A 23,510-nucleotide genomic window follows, 5' to 3' on the forward strand; every position below is an offset into this window, starting at 1 on the left:
GGATCTTTGAAAGAAACCTTGTTATATCTTGCTAAATCAAATTTTCCTGTTTCTCAAGCCAAGGCATTGGCTTTATTTGTTTTGTGAATGCTATCTCATCTGTAAAGACCTGGAAAATAGTAACAGGTGGAGTAGAATAAAGTGGTATTTATGTAAACAGGAAATTAATTCTACAAAGAGTAGAAGAGGGAGGAAAGAAATATTGAAGTATGCAGACAAGAGAATCCAAGTAGTATATTAATTTTTATTGAAACAATGGTATGGAAAACCGTGTTTCAGCAAAGAAACATTCTTGTTGCAGAATATTAGTCTTACATGGAATTGGGTAAATTTATATAGCTTTTATCAAATGCATAAAAGGGCAGGTCAAAAGAAAGTGGAATTCAGAAAAGTATGAAACTATTGTGACATTTCCAAGGACCAAATGCAGAACTGCTCTGAGAAGGCACAACTCCATTTAGACCCATTTGTCCAGTATAACACTCCATTGCTGGAAAAAAGAGCCACATGTATCATCTTTGGTTGGACTCACAGCAAACATTAATGTTTTAACACCACTGACTCAAGGGTTCCAGACAAAGGCAGTTTTTTATATCTGCTCAGTGTTCATATTAAGTGAAGTACAAATGGGATGAGGTTTGTTCTACCTCATTTTCTGCACAACAGTTCTGAAATCTGAGACAATATAAGATTTGGTTTACTTATGGATTTCCCAATAGTCACCATGACCAGCTGAATTATTCTGAATTATTCTGAATTATTCTGAATATGCATGAATTATTTTTGCAATTAGGCTCTGACTCTGAGGCAAATAACCATTGTTGTTAAAGTGCATTAAACGTGACCTGCAGCTGTTTGATCTACTGCTCTAACCCTCTCAGCTTTTCTAAACTGAACAAAGGTGGGTGGATGAGTAGTGAGATGTTTTCACTCCAAGGGAAGAACAACAGCATGTGCAAGTTAGGAGGTACGACATTGCCTTTTTTATCATTACTAAATACATGTCCCTCAACACTGCACTGCAGTGATCCTCTTAAATGATGAGCTCCATGAATCTGAGACCCCTGAGGCTCCACCAATACCTTGTTACTGATCAGATGCCACTTCTCTCTATACCACATGGGCCTTTCCTTGTGCTCATCCCCATTCTCCAATGGCTTGATACTAGTGAAATTAAAAAAAAAAAAAAAAGCTCTACTTCTCATTGACTCATTTGTGTAGCCTGTTCTCGGTCTCACATCCTTTATACTCACTTGCAGCTGATGGGAAGTCATCATATTACAGCACCTGCATAAATCCCAGGTAGAGAGGCCAGCAGGCTGGACCCCTGGATCTGAATGTGCAGAGAGGCAAGTGGAAAAGCAGGGTGCTAGTAGAGCTCATTTTTGGGGGGTGTAAGATACATATATATATATATATATATATATGGCACTTTGGGGGGAAAAGAAATGCCAAAACCTCACCCAAAAACCAATCTGGCCTGTTATTCTGTCCCGGATTATTTCACATCATTACATAGTACCCACCTTCACCCTGCCAACTGTGAAATGGATTTGGTACCCTTGAATTTCTAGTCTAAATTTACTCTTGTCTATTGACATGAACTGATGAACAGCTGCTGCGTTTCACTGGTGGGTGAATGAAATAATCTATTTCCCTGCCTCACCCAGCAATGCATTTTGGAACATACAAAGATAGTAATGTCTGCAGAGCACTTGGAAAGCCTTGCACAAAAGGCACAACAACTATGCAAAGAGCTACTGCCAATATTAGTGAATCACTTCAGCTACTAAGGGAAAGCAGGTTTCCGTTTCAGAACAACAAACAAACCACAGCAGTATTTACTGAGCACTTTAAAGAGAACAGCAGCTCAATAAATACTAAGAACTAAGTGCATGGTGGGGAATGGTATTGCAAATTTTAAGCCCATCTACAGGCAGAATAAGCACCTTTTGGTTACAGGGAACCCAAAGATAAAACCAGCCCTCTCTCCAAAGGCTCCCACATGAAACAGATGCTCCCAACAGGAATGTCTCCATGGCTAAAAATCCCATGTTGGCTGAATGGTGTCTTTGCTGAAGGTAGATTCAACTTTAGCTTGAACAGGACAGAGAAAGACTTCACTGCCTGTTCTCCACCGTGGAGACCCACACAGCCTGCGTGCCATGTCAGTGAACACTCATGAGAGTGAGGAGGGAGCTACAAAGCCTTTCCCTTCAACCTGTTCTAGCTTCACTTTTCAAATTTTGTTTAGAAATAAGAAAAGCCAGTTATAGCTCAACACTGCTCAACAAACCAAGGAGCTGGTAACTGCATCCTCTCAGAAGAAGGACAATAGATGCGCTGTACGGGACGCAGCATCCCAGGTATTCTTTGCTGCTTGTGTGAGAGCCCCAGCTGTGGTGGCCAGTCATGGAGACAGCTGGACACACAACTTGGGAATTCCTGCTCTAAATGGTGAGGAGCAAACAACCATCTTCCCGTGGACAGGTATAGTTCAAGAAGAAGCTCTTTCCTGAGTAGTTGCTCCCTTTGGGGTCAGACCTCTCACAAAAAAATATGCCTGGCAGAGAGGCCACCTGCGGATACTGGCAACCTGCATGTTGTTTTCTCAGCTTACTTATTTCAGCTGTCATGGAATGGCTGTTGGCTTGCCCTGTCGTTTCTCCTATGCTCTACCATCAAGGGAAAATAGGACACCCTACCCAGCAGTAGAGGCTTCCACATTTTTTAGGAAGATTGATTGATCGTTACAGCCTATTTGATATTAAGAGTATTTATAACTCACCCAGCATGACTGCTGAAGACCTTCTAATGATTATCCTTCTCCTTTACAACTGTGAAAGGGCTTTTAATCTTAAGAGTGTGGTTGTTTCCAGCTGTTGATTTGAAGAAACTTAAGGAATAAAGATCAATATTGAGGCCAGACTGCCTAGAGTCCCTCTGGCATTTTCCAAAATAGTATGTTCATCTTCAGCCCTCTGGGGGCTCCAAATAAACCTATCCTCTCCACCATTGCTTTTTAAACAAGTTAGAGTCCAGTGTCACATAATGCTGTGCAACTTAAAGTCCCAATAAGGCTCTTGAGATTTCTGCATGCTCGGTATTTTTTAGTCTTTTGCATAATTGAACCCTGGGTACAACCATCCTCTAAGCATCTTGCATAACTCTTTGGTACTGTACCAGTTTGTCTGCAAGTTTCTGTTAGGCACAACATTATTTTCATTTTAAAATACAGCAGCATGAATTACCTAAACAAATAGATTTTTCTGGTGTCTTCTTATTTTGTTGGAAAATTTAAAGTTTTCCTTTCTAATGCTTAATAGGAACTGAATAGCAATTCCAGCTCCCAAGCAAAGGTTTGCCCACTTCTGTTCTCTTCACCAGAAGTTCTTACCTAAGTTACTCATAAAAAGAATAGCATTATGATTTGGTAATATATATGGCTAATTTGCACTAAGTAAACTACATTCATTTGTGCTAGGTCACCGAAAGCTTTTTTTTTTCTTTTTTTTTTTTTTTTTAACTAACTGAAGCAAAAGTGCAACAATTCAGTTGAGTCCTAGGCAGACATTGGTTAAGCAGGGAACATTTTGCTTCTCTACAGTCTTCCCTGTTCTCAACTTTTAACACAATTTTTCAGTAATTTGCTAAGGTTTGAAGGCAGGTAAAGTGCCTGGATTTATGCACTGAACTAACACTATACCTCAACTCACTACAAAATAATCTCTAATGTTTTTTGTGGCTAATAGGACTTAGTATATACTGTTTATACAGCAAAAATAACTGGGTTTTAATGGGGTGTCTTACAGCAATATGGTTAAAACATAGCTATTCACAAACCATCTACAATTAGCACTGCCTTCTCCACACAGGCACTAGTAGCATGTCTAAGTGTCTCAACCACAACAAAGGCCAAAATTACTGTTAGGCCTTCACTTTCCATGCCCACATTAATTAGTGGGCCTGTTCAAGTGCAGCTACATGTAACTCTCTCACCAGCTGTTGAAACACCTGTACACTGCACACTTCACCCTTAACTCCCGTCACAGTCCTGAGGAACAAGTGCATTGCATAGTAGCTGTGGGTTATAAACCATAGTGTCACATATATGCGTGTGCAGTACATACATATACTACTTATCTCACATCTGTGCTGTTGTACCCAACAGCTAAGTGTCTGTGTATTTGCACCAGTGAATGATATGCCCTGGTTGGTTTGCTCAGTAACTGGTCCTCCCCTACCCAGGAAAATGCACATATGTAGACTGTAGGCTTGGAGATGGACCCCCAAAGCATTGCGAATGCATCACAAGATGCTGCCAACTGCTCTGCTGTGTTTCTGTTGCTGGACAGATTGACAGATCAGGATGCTATGACTGAGGAGGACATCTCTTTGCTTATTGTTTGGTTGATAGCTTTTGGCATAATTTGTAATGCTCTGGAGCACTTCTGTGGAGCTTCAAGTAGTAGCCAAAATGTTACCAAAGCCCTGGGCTGGCAGGAGATGTTTCCCTTTGAGATGTCACAGGTGCGATTTCACCTCTAGCCCCACGCAGCACTTGGAGGTAGAGAGGAATGTTCTGGACCAGCTCTGCCAGCAAAGGGAGGGCAGCAGCACCATGGGGCTCCTCCAGGACCGACTGCATCCAAACAGCTGGAAGATCTGGACATCCTTTTGGCACAAGGGCTGAGTCCTTCTGACCCACGAGAGTACCTGTTATGGGTGTGTAGCCATGCCAGTACAGGAACATGTGTCTGAAACGGTGGATGCGCTTGCGTGTGCGGGGATGCATACGCTGCAGTCATGGAGGAGCAAACGTGGGTGCTGGGACTGGTGGGATCCTGGAGTGCAGGTGGTGCAAACACATCTCCCAGGCCAAACCTGCTCCCACTGCAGTCTTTCTGTGCTCAGCAATGCCAGCGGAGGCCCCAGCGCGTGGTAACTCCATGACAAGAGCCTTGTGTGTTCAGGGAGCATGTGCTGGAGAGGCTGATCAGTTCTGCAAACTGTTCCAACAAGCCCTTCTCGGGCAACTGTCAGGGTTTACTGTCATGCTACTGTGGTCAGGGCACATCTCTGTCAAACCAGTTTGCTACAGGACTGCATTAGCTCTTCCTTTGCTTTTCCTTCATGCGGAGAAGTCGGAGGATGCGTTCATTTTTTGTTAGTTCTGCTGGTAGTTCATTTGCCTGGAACAAGAAAACATGGAGGTTAGCAGAAATGAATATTTCCAAAACACGGTTTAAAAGCCTTATGCTCTAAAGAAGATGGCACTAGGCATAATAATGATGTGTTCATTCCATTGTTATCTATGCCACTGTTGGAGATATCTTAAGAAACCACCTTTCAGCGTGCAAGTCTAATTTAAGTCTTCAAAATAACCCCAGCATGGGATTCGAGTGGTCAGCTTATTCTGTACTGACAGTCCAGGCTAAACGGTGTATCCCTTGGACTGCGTAGGCTTCTGCCGCAAAAGTAAGAGAGAACATAGCAGCTGATTTTTAGGGGAGAGGAGGCAGGTCTTTAAGTGCCAAAGTCCATGAAAATCTAAACTTTAATTGCTATGTCAGTGCTATTCCATAGGATTGGCAATAGAACATCAGAGTTTGGTCTTCTGCATTTATTGTACACAATTTTGGTAACATGAAGCATTTATAATGAACCTACTTCTGAAAATCAGTAATTTTGTCCTGCAAATGTACTCTTGTGCCAAACTGCATGTTATTATAAAAAAACCCAACAACTCAGTAGAAGAGGTTACAGCCACAGACTTTTTTATATTGCACGCCCTCCTGCTCTAAATCACCATCAGTAACAGAAGAATCTTGCACATTTTTTGGGTTAATATCAAAACAAAATGCCTATAAATGGGGATTACTGTATGCATGGCGTTAACTCTGCTGCCATCAAGTGGAATGATACATAAATAACAGGCACAGGTCTTGTATTAAAGGACCGAAACGTTTAGAAGGTTCCTGCTGCATTACTTGTGTTACAGACTTTCATCCACCCAGTCATAAACCAGAAGTAAATACCAAACCACCCATTCACAGCTTAACAAACCCAGACAGATGTCAAATACTAGTGGCAAATAGTTCATAAACACAATTCAGAGGAAGACATTTTCATGGAAATTATCAAATGTGTAATGTTAAAACAATTTACAGAATAAAACCAGGACAAGTTTTCGCACAAAAGTTTCTGTTATAAAAATAATGTGAATCTAGTTCAAGAAACTAACGTATTTACAGTAAGATATTGGAAAGATGCATGTAATTTGGGATATTTTTTTGTAGCAGCAATATGTTGAATTCTAGCCATGTTTTCTTACCAAAGGTACCCAGATAACACATTTTGCCTACTTACCCATCTGTATGGAGTTATTAGTATAAATTATGATTTATCAAAACAGTAACAGATTATTGTTTCCCTAAAATACAACCTAGCTAACCCATGACTAGTGGACAATTTAATCTGTGACTCTTGAGTGAGTGAGTGGTTTAGTTATTCTCAGACTGATGTAATTTGGCAAGAACCAGCATCACCAGTGGCACTGCCTCGCACTCTTATAGATGGCTGTATACAGAAACACATGGGCCAAGCGATGGTGCTTCAGGAGAGGATCGAGAAGCAACCACAGACCAACACAGAAACATGGGCTGCCACCGTCTCCATGGCACACAGGGCTCCATTGCTCAGTTCTCCCCAGATGCTCCACACGAGGGACGGTGTTCCAGGATGTACCTTGTTCCTCAGGCACGGGTCAGCTCCAGCTTCAAGGAGCAGTGCCACTGTCCTTGCGTTGCCACTCAGGACGGCTGCGTGGAGAGCAGAGGTCCCATTCTAGAAAATACCATGGGAGACATTTGTAGCATGCATGGGAAGAAATCAAAAGGCACTGAAAAACAAATGTTTGCAAACAAACCTACAAACCAGAAAGAAGTAACATGGAAGAGGTTAAGGTCATCAAAGGTATAGGGTCTGATTTAGACAGCGCGCTAGCAGGTGAGTGGGCTGTGAAGGAGGTGATTTTAAATGCTTTAATAAAAATAAGAGTCAAGTTCACTTCACCACAGCAATATTTCCTTTTAAAAATTACCCTTGTCCATAGATTAGAGGTGAAATGAACACAGCACTTGCTTCTGCCTGGCAAAATCAGCCATTAGCAAGTGAAACAGAAGCACAAGCAGTAATGGAAACCATCTGTGCATTTTATCTTCTTTCTCTGATGATTAATGGTCTCAATGTCAGACAGCTGAATGGTGATATTTTATGGCTGGCTTTTTGTTTGTGGCTGCAAACTGACAGTTCAAATAGGCGTGGAAGCTATTTCATACTTGCAATTATCAAGTAAGTTAATGCCACCTGGATTTTCAAGTACATAAAAATGCCAATTAGTTGCATGCACAGAAGCTATCAAAGTATGTGATTTATAGGCACATAAAATTAGATCAGCCTGTAAAAAGCACCCTCCAAATATCTGTTACTTTTCAAGTCATTTTTTAAATTAAGAGGAAAACAAAATCACATAGGGACTCTGCTCAGAACAGATCTCTTAGAATACTATTTTTCTGGCTAAATGCAATATTGGACAGGGTAGAATTCTAGAAGCTGAACCATTGACAGCAGTCCATTTACAGTAGAAATAAAATCAGATGACAAAAAGCAGGAGAATTTTTTTATGACACAATGTGCTTTCCCCTTCCACAAATCAAACTCACAATTTTGTTTGAAAAGATTAGTTTGTGTGTGGCATTAAAGGCTAAATAAGATAATTTCATTTCTCTGTTGACTTTTTTGGGCTCAAGCTCCTTATTATCTTCCATTGGTACAGCCATAAATGCCAGATCTTTCATCAGACCCCTTGCCTTCTGGAGTTTCTGCCTGAAACCTGTGTGTTTCACTACTAACCTTCAGCAGGCCAAGCGTGGGAGAGAATTTCAGCAACTCCTCTATCACATTGTTGTACCCTTTAATGGCAGCCTTCAGTAAAGCAGTTGTACCATCCTTTAAAAGAGAGAGGAAGGTCAGTTCAGGTTTTACCAATGCTTTACCTGTATTCCCTTTGGCTGGAAGGAAGTGCTGGAGCGGGTCCAGAGAAGAGCAACACGACTGGTGAAGGGACTTGAACATAAGACCTATGAGGAGAGGCTGAGGGAGCTGGGGTTGTTTAGTCTAGAGAAGAGGAGGCTTAGAGGTGACCTCATCACTCTCTATAACTACCTGAAGGGAAGTTATAGCCAGGTGGGGATTGGTCTTTTCTCCCAGGCAATTAGCAACAGGACAAGGGGGCATGGGCTTAAATTCTGCCAGGGGAAATTTAGGCTGGATATTAGAAAGAAATTCTTTACAGAGAGAGTGGTCAGGCATTGGAATGGCCTGCCCAGGGAGGTGGTGGACTCGCCGTCCCTGGAGGTTTTTAAACTGAGATTGGACATGGCACTTAGTGCCATCATCTAGTAAACGGACTAGAGTTGGACCAAGGGTTGGACTCGATGATCTCTGAGGTCTTTTCCAACCCAGTCGATTCTGTGATTCTGTGAAACGCCAGCTCTCCCCCACATCTCTGAGAGGAAAGTGTCCTCTGTTCGTCTTTGAGGAGACACCTCCACAACTTATGCTGCAGCTTTGAGGGCATCTGGAGGATTGTTAGTCTGGCAGGTGAAAACTTCAGAGTGAAATGAAGCAGTGCCACAATATAGCACTTTCGTCTCTCATTTATATGGATATTTCCATTCCCTTGTTCCAGGAGGTCCTTCCAGGAAGATGTCCCAGACACAAAGGGAAAAAGGGAGCCTATGGTGGGACTTTATGGCCCGGAAAACCGGGCAGACTCTGGGGACACTGGGCATCTATTCAGGCAGATTTGCAGCATAAAAAAAAATAAGCTAGGAAGTGTTAAGCTGCAGAGAGAGCACAGGACAAGGTGCTACTCACATCCCGTGCAGCGTCTCTCTCAGCTCCCCGGAGCAGCATTACTCGCACCACTTCGCTGTGACCCATCTGCGATGCAATCCACAGGGGAGCAGTACCATCCTGCAAACAAAATGAGACTGCTAACGAGACTACCACATTGAGATCCTATGCTCCCTGGTATTTTACTGCCCAAGTCTGCCTACTGGAATGGACATATTTCAATTCCTCAATTAAATCCCACATCACAGACAGACATACACAGTGTTGCTGCCATGGAGCTCGGTGTATCAAGTCAGAACCGCTCCAGCTGTGGAGTAGAACCACCCTTAGTTCATTTCTCTTGATTAGTCGACCTGAAATGGGCATTACTATATGAACACTTAAAGCCCTCCTTGGCTTACCAGTTGTGCCTAAAATACATCAGGAAATTTGAAATGTAAAGGCTAATGTTATCCTGCAGAGTCTGAACTCCAGGTAGCTGGATGTGACAGAAGATACAGGCAAATCTCAGCACGCGTGGGCAAATTCTGCAAGTGGGTCTCTGTATATATGGAGTGGAAGTTGTTTGCAGAAGCTAAGGAAAAATGCAAGATGATGACCAACTTTCAATGGTTAGTTACATTATCCACCCTAGGGAAATCCAGTAAAAATATCCTGTGTTACAGTGACGGTAATCCACAAATTTTATCTTCAAGAATTCCTCTAGAAAACAAGGCAATTATTAAGGAATTCAGAGTTAAGCCTTCGGGTTTGGAAAAAATTGTCCTGTGCTATCATCTGAGCAGAAAACCCCAGACAATAAAACGCACATTCTGAATAAGCTAAACTTTGTGATGGCTTTCCATTCCAACGCAAAGGGGAATTGAAGCACTAGAAGTATTTCCCACTGCAATTAGAATTTACATTTGTGTCTCTTCCTCTTTTTACTTTTAAATGGCCTGATTCTCCAGACTACAGGAGGACTCCAGCGGTTATGTGGTGCCAAATTGAGTCTTGTGGGCCTTTAACAAAGGGCTTTGCTTGCAGGGACTTTAACATAAAAGTGAGGCCTCACGTAGCGGGGTGCTGGCTTCTGCCTTCAGCACTTGCCAGTTCCCTTCACCACTCCCAGCAGCCTGAAGACTTGTCAGAAAAAAAGGAAGACAAAGTATACTGGGGCTTTCAAAAGAGCCTTAATGAGAAGTTTCAGAAGAAAACAACTTTTTGCTTTAAATATTTCCACCCTGATCAAAGAAGCAATCTCTCTCCTCAGTGCCAACTGAAGATTCATATGACTTGCTCATGCAATCCAAAAAAAACATTGTTGAAACAGTTCTCTGCATTCTGTGGGCTAGTGACTTAATCCTGTGGAAGAAACAGAAAAGTTATTTCTTCCTTTGATTTAACATTCTGGGCTTCCCTTTTTCTGATTCTGAGGAAGAACGAATGCACATCCTGAACTCTTCAGTCTTCTCAAATGGTGAGGAACAGGATCTTTTCCCACTCTTCTATAATTTCTCTATAAATTAACTCATTGAATAAGTGGCTGACCTCATTCTAGTATATATCCTGTTAATACAATGAGTGTTCTCTGTGATTCAGAAATAACAAAGGCTCTCTTGTATACAGTGTATGTGATGTTAGCCTCATGGCAAAAACCGTTCCTTTCCAGTTTATAGTGTTTTCCCTACCACTAAGTTGACACTTCATATTTTTTCTATTCTCCCCCACCAGAGGGCTCTAGAAAATAGCAATAGGGATGATGAAAAAGCCTATAAAACTTGGAAACTATCCAAGAGCTGCTTACACAATTTAATCTGCATGAAAATCCAATGTTGTGTAAATCCACGCTTCTATTTACACAAGAAGTGCATGCACAAGCACAGCATGGGGAACATAGCGGCTTTCTTTTATTCGCAGTGAAGTTTATGAGAACAACTCTTCAGGTATAAATGGAAAGGAACAGAAGAAAATACACGTGTTGGCTAGCGTCACTATTACCATTAACTTTCCTTAGTGGTATTACTGTTAGACATCATCTTCAGTATATCATTTATAGGCTAGAGGCAAAAAGACATTGTGAGAAAGAGTGACTGTCTTGGAGGACTTAGTCTGAAGAGAAGAAAGGTGATGAAATTGATAGTAGGCTCACATTGACTATTGTCAGCTTCTCTGATGCGAACAGCACCTAACAGGCAGGTTTATGCCAACAAGTATAAAATTTATATGGCATAGGTGAGATTTTTTGTTGGTGTTCGGTTCAAAGGAGACATTACATTGTACTAAGAGGCCACATGAGAATTCTGGTGTAAACAGGTATTAGATGAGTCAAGAAGAAAGTGAGAACAGGAAAAGAAGCAATTCAGAAACTACTTTACTATTCTTGTCCTCCTGGCCACCCAACACACTGTAGACCACTACATCCCTAGAACAACGTTAAATACCCAATATGTTTTTAAGCTGTGCTTATTTCCATATTGATTGCAGGTTAATAAATATGATTTATATCTTATTTTGTCCAGCAGTTCCAAACATACTCTGACCAAAATTTCTGATGCTGTTTCTCTCACTCATTAACTAAAACTTCACTTTGCAGCTTTGAATCTCAATATTTGCTGGTGGCTTGGAGTGTTTGTAAAGGGCCAGATTAGGTTGGGAAGTGAGATACCCCTTGTATTCCCAGTAAGGACTTTCAGGGACAGGGAGCCCCTAGTTTCAGGCTACTCAATGTCATCTCCTTCACTGTTCTGCCCATGAGTCCACACGCACCACTACACTAGCTGAATTCTTGCTAATAAGAAATTGCTTGTTTGTCTGAAGTCTATACTCTATAGATGTTTACTGGCTTAGTGTGTGTTAAGAAAAAAAACATTAATTTTCAGAGTCTTTTGAATCTGCTTAGCCAGTTAGACTAAAGCCTGCTGGGACACAGGCTGCCAAAACAGAGTGTAAAACTCTGGCAAATAACCTTCTTGCTTTGTTTTTGAGTTGGAGAAGCAAAGAAACGTCTCCTGCACCAGGCTTCAGACTCTGTCTAGACGAAAAGATGACAAAAGAATTCCTGCCTGGCTCCACAATGTCAGGAAGAACAGAAGGTGGCTAAAAACTGAGAGAAATGACATTGCCAGGGAAGAAACTTTCCAGGAAGCTCTGCTATTCAGTCTTGTGAGAGCTGAGCTGAGAGGCCTGCACACGGGCAGCCAGCACCATCCGAGATGCTCTGCGGTGACAGGAGCATCCCAGTGGGACCGGGAGATGGGGCACAAGACCAAAGGGGAACTGGTACCCACTGCAGCAGCTTTGGGAGGCACACAAGACGGAAGCACATGCTCAGGCACAGGAACTAAGACCCCAAATTCACAAGACAGAGAGGAAAACTTGGATACCATGAGAAAGGAGAAGCAGGAACTCACACCTGGCACTCTGCAGCCCTATATATGATGTTACATTGCTTAGAAAAGTTGCCCACAGCAGTGAGAGCAGTGTGGTTTGTGACTGACAGTAAGATTCATCTGGCATTGAAACTGCCCCATCTACAGCTGCATTCCTCATGACCAACATGCCACCTTTGAACAAAGTACAAATCTGTTTGTTAGCAAGAAAGAGACTGAAGTCCACCCAACCATTACTTTACTAATTAAACAGTAAAAATGTTCCATTTGTTAAGGAAATGTTTCAGGTTACAGTGAGCCCAAATACAAATGCCACGGACTTATCCAGGCATAATCTTAGCAGGGATCAGAGGTACCCTAAAGCAAAGTAAGCCCATACTGCCAGAGATGAAACAGAGCCAGGAGGAACAGTCACACAGAGTCAAGTCTTCGACTCAACTAAGATTTAAAAATGCCTCATGAAACATTGTGTTGTAGAGATTGAATTAGAGAGCTAAAAAAATATTGTCAGGAAGAATTAGATGGGGTATTACATTTGTGGTTAGCAGAATACATTTTTTATGGCAACATAGTGAAGCTAAATCTAAGGCACCCCAACCTTATTTTGACCCGTTCAAAAGGCATTAATGCATACCTTGGTCTATCCTTCTACATTTATCTTTTAGACTGTGTTAATTAACAGCTTTTAACAGCATTTCTTAATTTTGATGTTGGGAGACAGTGTGGAGGCAGCATAGGAGCAGCTCAAGCACAGTCCAGGGAGTAGCTGCCAGCACAACTTTGGTGCTGGAGAGGTAGGGGAAGAGGCAGCAGGAAAATTACTTTACTTTGGGCACATAAAATGCTAATTCAATTCTACGCAGACCTATAGATGCAGCATAAGTCATCAAGATCAATCACTACTGCCAGGCTATGATTTGTCAGGCTTTTTGTTGTAGATGAAAGGAAACACTGAAAATACCTGGCAAAGCTTGTCACATGCCACATTGTCCACTGTTATAATTCACATTCATTTGCTCTTGCTTGCTGATTTTTTACTTGCTGCAGTCAGTGATCACAGCCACCTGGCAGACATCCCTGACTGATTGCAAGGACAAGACCTTGTCCCATCAATTTAAAATGTGCAGTGAAGAGGCAAGACAGGTACCTTGCCTGCAGGGTTTCAGCAGACCACAGGGGAGGCTCTCCCAAAGCAGGCAAAGATTCCTGGGAAGCTTTGTCTCTAACCAGATGTTTCTAAGTGCTGAGAGCAAAGGTAGCTTTGCAGCTCACACATCTAGCTACTCAAAGCAGCATCTAAGTGTGCTATTTAACCCCTGATTTTAGAGTCAAGAAACTGCTAACCAGTTAAGAAATCCTTTTTAGGAAACCATGAGAGCTTTTATATACATATGTGTTGCATGCTTACATACCCCTCAGTTAGTTTAACACCTAGGAAATCTCTCTCATCCAGTGTTAATTTTTCCTAACTGTAAAATTTAGTAATTAGACCCCGTCTCTTCCCTGGAGTGTTGTTAAGCTTACCTGCCGTGGCTGGTTAACCTTTGCTCCTGATGAAAGCAGAAGTCGGATGACATCCAGATAGCCTCCTTGTGCTGCCAGGAAAATTGCAGAAGCTCCATCCTAAGAACAAATACATCTAGCTTACACTGTTTTGCAATTATGTCATTTTTTCCGCACAGAACTGAACCAAACTGAATCAAGCTCCCCTTTTTAAGCCATCATGCAGTGTAACAGCACATATATAGCCAAGGTCAAGAAATAATTACCAAAATCCAAACTCCAGTTCATAACAAACTATGGCAACATTTTCATTCAGCATGAACAAGTACTGTCTCCCATCATATACCAAACTGAGCATTGAATCCTGGATCTGGAATACTAAGAGTCTAGTTCATCAAGGCATTGATCTACAGAATAAGAAATCCATTCCTACAGAGAAAAATATATTTATTTTGGTTAATTTAGCCCTTACATGTTCATGCCGAATTGTTCTGTTACATAAACATACATGGTGAAAACATGTTTTGCAGAACCAGAGACTCCAGCAGACTTCAGAGACCAGACTTCAGCCCTTTGGGCTGAAGGAGTAAGTACTGTGCAACACTACTGTGCCACCCCAGCAACTACTGTGTCACTCTGGCACATCCTGTAGAAGAGACTTCACCTGTAATACAATTACGTGAAAGTAGAACACACGAGACAGAGTATCTCATAGTCCTATCAGAAACCAGCATTTTCCTGCAAAAGGCTTGAGAAAGAAATGAACAACAATAGGATATTTTTCTCAACATGTCTTTCATGTGCAGGTATTCTCAGCATTTGACTTCACATAAGCTTTTTCCTTAGGTAAAATATTTTAAAATCATATTTCATTAATTTTTTTTTTTTTTGATGAACAAATTTCAAATAGCATTTGAATCTGTCCAACCAACTGGAAGTAGAAACCTGCGCTGAGAGTGGGACAGGTGTTTACCCATCCTATATCCACAGTGCTCAGCACAGCATGCTGGGACAAGTTTTCCTGGGAGGGAAGGCTCTTTTAGTTTAAATAGAGACGTGAATGAACCCCTTCACCACACCTCAGGTGTATAAGCACACATCTTCCAACCAATTTATGCGTAATGCTTATTACAAAATGCCGAGCATGTTAGTGGAAGCCTAATGTTGTTGACATATTGCTATGTTGGGACCAAATGCTGTTGTCTGCCTAGAGATACTGCTTTGCTACTCTTCTTCCTGCAAAACTCAGCACAGGCCTAGTGAAGCATGAGCTGAATATAGTGCCCCAGGGACCCAATTTAAAATGTTTGACCTTGGTTTCAAGACAAATGTCCTGGTAAACATGAGAGGTGTTTGTTAGCACTACAAATGCATACCCCTGGGCCCTCTGAGGGGCTGCTTTCTTTGTTTGCTATACGAGTACATGAAATAGTGTGATGGTATAAGGACCTTTGCAGGCTTCCTCCAAAGACAGGGGTAGTGAGAACACTTCCATTTAGAAAGTAAACAAGGTTGTGTAATAATAAAGAAGCTCTTCATTGTAGCATCAATCAAGATGGAGAACCTTGGGCTTCCTAACATTTTAAAAAATAATTATTCATTTTTTGTACTTGATTTGAATTGATGCTGTAATGAGAAAGCTGTTTTGAAGCTATTTCTGCAAGAAACACAGTTTAGTTAGGGTATTCTGTGTTCTTCTCTTCTACCCCTCACGTGAGTCAATTTAAGATTAAAACATCTATCTTGATGGTTTTGGGATGACTACCTAAATGCATGCTCAAAATCCTGCTCATTTGTTCCCTTGACAGTGCAACTGCCAGCCAGATACTGCTTTGCAAAAAGCAGCTCGGTGATGTCTCACAAAAGCAGTCAGGTGAACACCTGTTTTCAAAAGATTGTATACTTATTAAACAGCTGTTTCTGACTATGTTTGTTCAATGTCTGTGAGCAATAAAAATACATCTCAAAATCCAATTGCAAATATTTCTGATTTCCAGGAGATACAATAAGGAAGCTATTTTACTGCCTTCACTTCTAGGTAATTGTCTGCAGGTGTGGCAGCATGGCTATTTTTAAATGGAGTGGTAAACCCTGGGATTACCATGCAGAGGTATGAATCACTGCCCTCAGATTAGAAAGGCAATCATTATTTGTGCAGCAGTGAGGGTGGGACACCTTTCTTTATAAATGCAGGGTGAGGGCAGCACGAAAGAGGGGACCCCCTGTGAAACCAGCCCCTAGCATGCTGGTGGCTTCTGTGTTCACCAGTCCTTGGCTCCCATGTACGCTCGTAGAACCTAAGAGTGTGATGGCATCCTGCAGAGCCAAACCCCATGGGAATGGTGGAAAAAACCCATATATCCTCTTTATCAGCCCTGAGTGCCCTGGGGTAGGAAGGAACGATTGGAAGTGGAGGGAAAATCTGCCACTCATTTCTCTTGAAGGCTGAAAAACTCAACTTCTTTGTGTTTCTTTTGGAGTAAATTAAATCCAGGGCTTCATTTGCTCAATCTGGCTTTCTGAAAGTCAGCTAAACAACATCAGTTCAGCCATTTTAACCATTCTTTGCTCAAAGCACTGACAAGCTAGAGATGCACAAATATCAGACAACATAATTTTAATGAATATTTAAAAGTATTTTAAAGATATTTAAAGATTTTAACTTTTACTACTCTTTCTGGTAGAAAACTGATGAACTAATTCTCTAGAACCTCAGGGGCTTTATAGCTAGTAACTCTTCCGTTTGCAATGCAAATCATGGTAGAACATGACATGGTCTTTTCTTCAAGGCTAACAGATAGCACAAACCTGATCCAGATTGGGTACATATCCTTCATACAGATAACGAACCAAGAGACAGCTACATCATAGTTTCTGATTTTGTGCTACTTCTCCCAGAATTACGAAAGCAGACAGTTAACAAAATTCACATCTTAAAAAAGTAGAGTACTATAAAGCCACAACATTTGGCAAATGCTTCTCTGTGCTCGAGCCAGAGTATCCACTGTTGTCCAACCAACAGCACATTTGTTCCACCACAAGTGTTGTCAATATTATTTGTATCAAATAACTCACATAAAGTTGATCATGAATGTTGGCGCCGTGCTTCAACAGAGTTTCCACTACTTTTGCATGCCCATATTGACAAGCAGCTAGAAGAGCAGTACCTCCATCCTGTGAAAAAGCAAAGAATGGGCACAGCCAGGTGAGAGGGCAGGTGCTGGACTGAACATCACCATAAAAAAAAGCAAATTTTAGGCATTTTCAGAATTTGGCTCATAGCAGTCCCATGGTGACTGGCTACTGAATCTTTCATAATTTTAATACCAAGTCTTGCCACATAAGTCTTTAAACTTGGCCCTGTCACTATGAAAAGTTTTCTCCTGAGTATTTTTAGTGAGGGATAGGAAGCAAGAAAATTTGACTTTATGTTCCTTAGCTTCTGCCTTCCCACTAGAAGCTTTGTTCCCTTCACAGCTCCAAGCTCCTCCATGTTTCTTCCCTTTACAGCCAAATCCCCCACCCCTACCAAGCTCTTCCACCTACTGAAGGACAGCACGCCTTTCCCCTGCTCAAAATCCTACAGATCATCTACCCTTCTTTGGGCAGAACCTCATGCCCTATCATGTCCTGCCTCTCACCCCTTGATTGTTGGCCTGAAGAAGAGTAGGAAGAATGCATTTGAAAGCATGCTAGCTAACTGTGGAAGTGTGCGTCAGACCAGACCCATGACCACCACTGAAGGCCCCGTTACTTCAGCTGAAGAAGTGATCCATGCAGGTAGAAGCAATCCCAGGCAGTTAAAGTTGCTGTACATCACCACTAAAGTCCTGTTGCAGAGCTGCTCCCTTGGGAGCTGCCTCAGAAGGAGAACACCTCAGTGTTGCTGGCAATTGATTCCAAGCCAGCTGAAACAACTAAGATAGCAAATATGAGTCTTGCCATCCTGTTCAATGCACCGTGCCTCACTCAAAAATTGCCATTATTTCCAACACTGATACAGAGAGGAAGTTCTCATCTTCTGCCTGGGACGGCACCGTGCCATCATGCAAGGATGACGCACACCGCAAGTCATCCACACTGGAGGTCTTCTCTCTCCTTCCCTGCCTTCTCCCAGTCTCATTCCCGTCCTTCATAAGATAAGCTATCTAAAGCATTTCAGATAAATGATTTCTAAAGCTGTTTTTAATATGGGCAAGAGATTGTGTTTTCCCTCAGCCTTGTTCTCTGAAATAGCTCCAAATTTTGTCTGAAATTTTCCACACAGACAGATATCCACCAGGGAAGTTACAGCCTGAAAGCCCAAACCAGTGGTTTATAATGGGAAGTGCCAATCAAATTTATTAGTCTGTGGTGCTATCTCATGCCTATAATAACCTCATGAAAACTTGAGCTCTGACATGACTGAACTAACCCACAGGGACTGTCTATAGCTACTCTGAAAACCTCATATTCACGCTTCCTCCCTGCAACACTGAAAAGCAAACAAGACTTGAGTGTCAGAAAAGTCACAGATGTGGAGCTGTTATGTGACAATCTACGAATTCCATATTAATTCTGGATTGAGTAAATATAGTGTGTAATCCGGTCAGTAGAGTTAAGTTACTTTATAGCTACAATGAGTCATTAGAGTTTCCTGTCAATTTAAACTACCCTAATTTAATAGGAACTGCTGTAACAAAACACAAAAGCAACCACAATGGTTTCTGGATTAAAAACCACCTTATACACACTTAAAAGACAATGGCAAAAGCTAATCACTTTGTGAAACGTATTTCCTGTCTCCAGCTGAAAGCCCTTTTTGCTGAGTAGTGAGTTGCCAGATGAAAAGGCTACAAACAAACAACAGAGACATTTTTAAAGGCTCTTTCTCTGAAGGAAACTGGGAGAGAAAGGTTAGCAGGTTAAGAAGAGAAACTGTGCTATGGAGATTGGAGGTCCTCTGCAGGGAAGGGTCAGCTATAGGAAGCTTAACAATATTGAGGTTTCCTATGTGGAGGGTAAATTGGCATGCTCAGTTATCTGTATATGGGAATAGTTTGCTTATTCCTTTATGGTCTGTTTGGTTTTGTTTTTTTTTTTTTTCTAAAATTCTTGTGTTCTCCACAAACCCCTGCTATTTTTAAGAAGATTGTTTGCTTATTAATATAATTTCTGGAGGAAACCAAATGGCAAATCCCAAGTAAAAGGCAGGCCTGCAAAGCCAAGCGCAGTTAGCATAGCAGAGCTGGTGCCCAGCACTCCGCGTACAGCTGCATGATCCCACCTTGGGAGATGTCACAGCTTGAGGTTTAAGAAGGGGGACGCTTCTTACAGGATATATGTCTCAAAATAGGGATCCTGACCAAGTGTTCGGTTGAATCCAATGAACAGTTTTAATTGATAAATTTTTTTTTTAAAGGACACATTTCCAAAATAAAACATTTATTTCTTCCAGACTAGAGTGACCGAGTTTCCTAGATCACCCCGATCAGAGTCCAGGGAACAGAAAATTACATTGGGTAGTTCCCAGTTCCAGCTGCCTACCCTCAATCAAGTATTTACTGGGTCAGAAAGAACTGGCTGACAACTCCTTGGATCAAAGATTTGGTTCCTGATCGGTAAGACGACTGGGCTCTAAGACCTGCTCTACTGCATGTCTCATGTGAAGTTGAATGCATTCGAAGAAGAGACTGAAGTTCATTTGAATGCCTTGATAAAGAGATAGGCCTTGCTGTAAGAAAAGGAACTTGGGACAAGAAACCTTTTCCACTGACAAGACTATGCGGTAAGACAGCACTCAGTTAAATGGAGAAATTGTCAAACAGTGTGAAGGTCCATGGTTTCTTAGGAGGAGAAAACTCAGCCCCACTCATGCCTATTGAGGTTCCATCTTGCTTTCTCTTAGACTTTCTTCACTTTTTGCCAGCACAAGAGCCTTTCCTCCAGTCTACCTGTAGATGCTATTGGGAAGGCAGATGGGGGAAAAAAAAAGAAACGTCAGAATTTAAAAATCCCTTTCAGCCATGTCATTCCCTCTTTTCATTGCTTTTTGGCTTCAGCTGAGATGAGTAAAATGCTGAAGCTCTTGGAAATTCTGAGCAGGGCAACAAGTAAGGGCAGGGACACGTGAACAAGCACAGACATGGTGCAAATTTTGGTCTTGTCCTGTGCAGGGACAGGAGCTGGATTCTATGATCCTTGTGGGTCCCTTCCAACTCAGGACATTCTATGATTCAAGGGCAACGGCCTTTCCCCAGTGGGTGGGATGCCAACGGTGGGGCTGACGGAGGGCATATCCCTTGGGTTTATTTCTTGCTCATATCCTGTTCTCCTGACGCTATATATAATAACTTCTATTAATCCTTCACTGCAAACCCTTCCCACACACCAAGAACACACAGAAGCCAGTTCTCTCAGCTACATCTGCAATTCTTCCTCTGAAACCTTTTTTTCTTATCCTTACAGTGTATCCTCCTCACTGACGGCACATACAGCAGCTGCCAATCTCCCATGTGAGTGTTTGGAACAGCAACATCCGATAAGGCCATACTACCTGGTGTAGACTTCTCAGTCTATTTGCCTACCTCTTCCTTCACCTCCATCATCATTGCCTGAATGTAGCTTAGAATTATATGGTGTTTTATCATCTCTGAAATATGCTACAAGGGAGGGGAACTGATCTTCTGCAGTCACTACTTGCTGAAAAACAGCCTCTGACATAATGTTTGACCAGCAGCACTGCTCAGAAAACATGCCACTATGCAAACCCTTTTAAGAACCCACATGTTTAAGTCTAAGGGTAACAAAACAGAACATGTTTCAACTTATGATACATACTTCTAGGGATGTCAGACTGTGACAATGCAGAATAATATTATTGAATAATATGTATGTTATAATATATATAAAATAACCTTCAATATTTATTCTCTTTACAACATCAGCAATTATTGCTAATTACTTTATTACACTGTTTTAGAATATTTGCTTTGCCTGCTGTAGTGAATATCAACTCTAATGATACAAGGGTAATAAGAACTGAATGCCTATATTAAGATAGTTCTCCACCACTCTCATATATGAGCAACAAAGGTAGTAATTACAATTTACGGAGAGGTACATGAAAAAGAAATTGTTGGCCTTTGCATCTCCTCTCTATTTCTTGGGATACATTCAATTTATTTTCTTATTTCAATTCCATGCCTTAATTTATAAGATAAAGTTGTTAGTAAATTGATTAAATTTTCAGTGCCCTTTAAAAACAGCTATATCTTTCCCAGCTCTGCTCCCAGCTGAGTGCCTTAATCAGAAAATGCCTTACCTCTGACCTGAAAAGGCACATGTTGTCAACTATGTTGTTTCTGGGGTTTAGGGAGGATGGAGAAGCCTGTTATCTTAGTCGCCTGCTAACAAAGCAATGGTTTGATGGAATAATTCCAAGTTATGAAAACCATATTATTATATAAAAAATCCGAACTGATACAAAAGCACATTAGAAAGCCAATGGAAGAAGAATACTAATGCAGTATGTTCTCAGTGGTGCCACCTGCTCAGGTACACACTGTGGCACAAAGTACAAGCTGGCTTCCCAGCCAGCCTCAGTCTAAAAATATGGTGGTTTAATCAAAGCCCAGTCTGGAAGCTGTAAACATTTGGATTCCTGTGTCTAAATCCTAATTTCAGAAGAAGAGCTGTAGTCCCCAGGTAAGGAATGAATGAAAGAATGAACATGGCAGTTTCCAAAATTAATGATAAATCTAGCAAAGTCCTCATACTACTATTCAGAGAGAGCATGTCCTTTCAGCAAAGTGTGCATGGACATGATAACTAGCCTTGGCTTTTTAAACCAGTGTTGGATTAATTTTACCTCAACTGTCCTTTGTTCAGTTTTTAAGAGCCTTTTCAGGCACTATAGCTTGTGTCATACTATGAATGCTGAAGTGACTGATACACCTCTTCAAGAGGTAATGAGAAAGAGGGAGTCCTTGAGCAAGCACATTTGATGCTGCTGGAAAATAGCCTCACATACACATTGCACACCAGTTTGTCATGTTATGTTCTGTGGGAACTGATGCTGTCTTGTGACCAGCTCACCTGGAAGTGACAGAAAACTGTGGCCTGGAGAAAAACAATCTGCAGTGTAAAAGATACTTAGGACTGGCACATGAGCCCAGTCAGGTCTGAATTCAGAAAAGGCAGGCAGGAATATGGGAGCTGGGAATAAAGTTTCAAGGTGGCGAACAGCAGAACCCAATCTTGCATTTGTCCAAGGATGGAAGCTATTAGGAGCAGCTGAATGCAGGAATATTTTCTTATCATTTAGATATTTAGTCCCTTTTATCTGCCCTAGTGACTCACATAAATATATTTTGCATGCTTCATAAAAGACCATATATTGTCATGTAGGATCAGACAATTTCAAGCCTGCTGTTCATCTTCTGGGTCAAGTCTCGGCCTTGTCACAAACTCCTAGTTCACAGGCTGTGGAAAGGTTTGATGAAAATGTAACTGTCTCTCTAGACAAAATAAGGTAGTCAGCCTCTGTCTTCCCTCCTTACCAAGTGTCCTGCATTCACTGCTTTCCCTCCCTCTGCAAAAACACCGCCCAGTTTCATGCTGAGCTGCAGTGAGTAATCCAGGCTTCTCCTATGCCTAGGACACCATTGGTCCTTCATCATGGATTTATGGCCTTTTTATAGGCCAGGTGACTCAGAGGACAGTGTAAGTAAGTTCGCTTGCCCAGTGTAAGATCCTTCTGAATCTGGCTATCTCTCACCTATTCTCTGAAATACAAAACTGAGAAGCAATCCTTATTTCAATGTGCAGCTTCTCCCAGCAGCTCTGTCCCACATGACATTATCCAGCACTTTAAAATGCAGCCGTTGTATTTAGCACTGCAACCTCCTACATTGCCAAGTTCCACACCTGCACTCCATGTTGTATTAAACAGCCATAATTTCATTTTTGTTTTTACATTTTTTGGTTGCTGCTGTGGTCAGAGAGTTGCTTACCACTAGCATGGCTCTCTGGTGTACCGGAATCCTACTGTGTGGGCATGTGTGAACTCCAGCCACAAAACCTCAGGATTTTTAGTTCCTGGAACATAAGGAGCTGAGTCTCTGATGCTCCATCAGTTCCCTTAGTATTTAAAGCCTCTATTTCCAGGAACTCAGGAAAGCAGGTATGGGTTGAGCAAGTAATTCAAATCACAGACTAGAACACCTTGAAAATGTGGTTGTTGTGGGGTAAGGAATTATTCCTTCTTCTTCAAACACATCACTATGGAGCTCAGAGTCAGTGACTGGCAAGTGTTTTCCCCAAATTATGGGAATGCTCAAAAATGTGGCCAGCATGTAAAAGGCAAGAACATTTAATGAAAATCCGGTGCTTTTGGTCCTGTTTGCTGAAAGCAGAAGTGCCAGTACTGCCTTGGGCAAAGAAACTGAGTTTATCTACTGCTGTCAGTGATGAACTGCTCTTCTTAATGCTGTTCACTCCATGAGGGGTGACGAAACAAACCCAGGCTCTGCTGTCTGCTTTTGACTCTTCTAAGAAGATTTTGAAAAAGAACTTGCCTGAACAAAGGAACAGAAGCCCTGAGGTACACTTAATCTTCTTGTCAAAGACGGGTAAATGGGAATTTAGGGGAGACTGAAGCCATTATACTCTTATGTCTCCTATGGGTGGAATGCAGAGACATCTCAATGTAGACAAAATTTCAGTCTATACAAGTGA

The 23,510-nt window shown here is 41.7% G+C and overlaps 1 protein-coding gene across 6 annotated transcripts in view; it reads right to left on the reverse strand.

The window, feature by feature from the left end:
• Positions 1-3,283: 3,283 nt before the first annotated feature.
• ANKRD29 (ankyrin repeat domain 29) overlaps positions 3,284-23,510 on the reverse strand; it is a 30,444-nt gene continuing 10,217 nt past the window's right edge. For 2 of the 6 annotated variants that reach the window (XM_065053330.1, XM_065053328.1), the window contains 6 exons: positions 16,869-16,967; positions 13,815-13,913; positions 8,941-9,039; positions 7,915-8,010; positions 6,748-6,846; positions 4,893-5,192 (listed from right to left, as the gene is read on the reverse strand). In XM_065053330.1, coding sequence (XP_064909402.1) covers positions 5,109-5,192; positions 6,748-6,846; positions 7,915-8,010; positions 8,941-9,039; positions 13,815-13,913; positions 16,869-16,967 — 576 coding nt within the window. In that variant the 3' untranslated portion in view covers positions 4,893-5,108. Of the gene's footprint in view, positions 5,193-6,747; positions 6,847-7,914; positions 8,011-8,940; positions 9,040-13,814; positions 13,914-16,868; positions 16,968-23,510 lie in introns of all 6 variants that reach the window. The other 4 variants (XM_005498374.3, XM_065053329.1, XM_065053327.1 and 1 more) reach the window with 4 other exon arrangements.

This window comes from Columba livia, chromosome 2, assembly GCF_036013475.1.
Source record: "Columba livia isolate bColLiv1 breed racing homer chromosome 2, bColLiv1.pat.W.v2, whole genome shotgun sequence".
NCBI classification, from domain to species: domain Eukaryota; kingdom Metazoa; phylum Chordata; class Aves; order Columbiformes; family Columbidae; genus Columba; species Columba livia.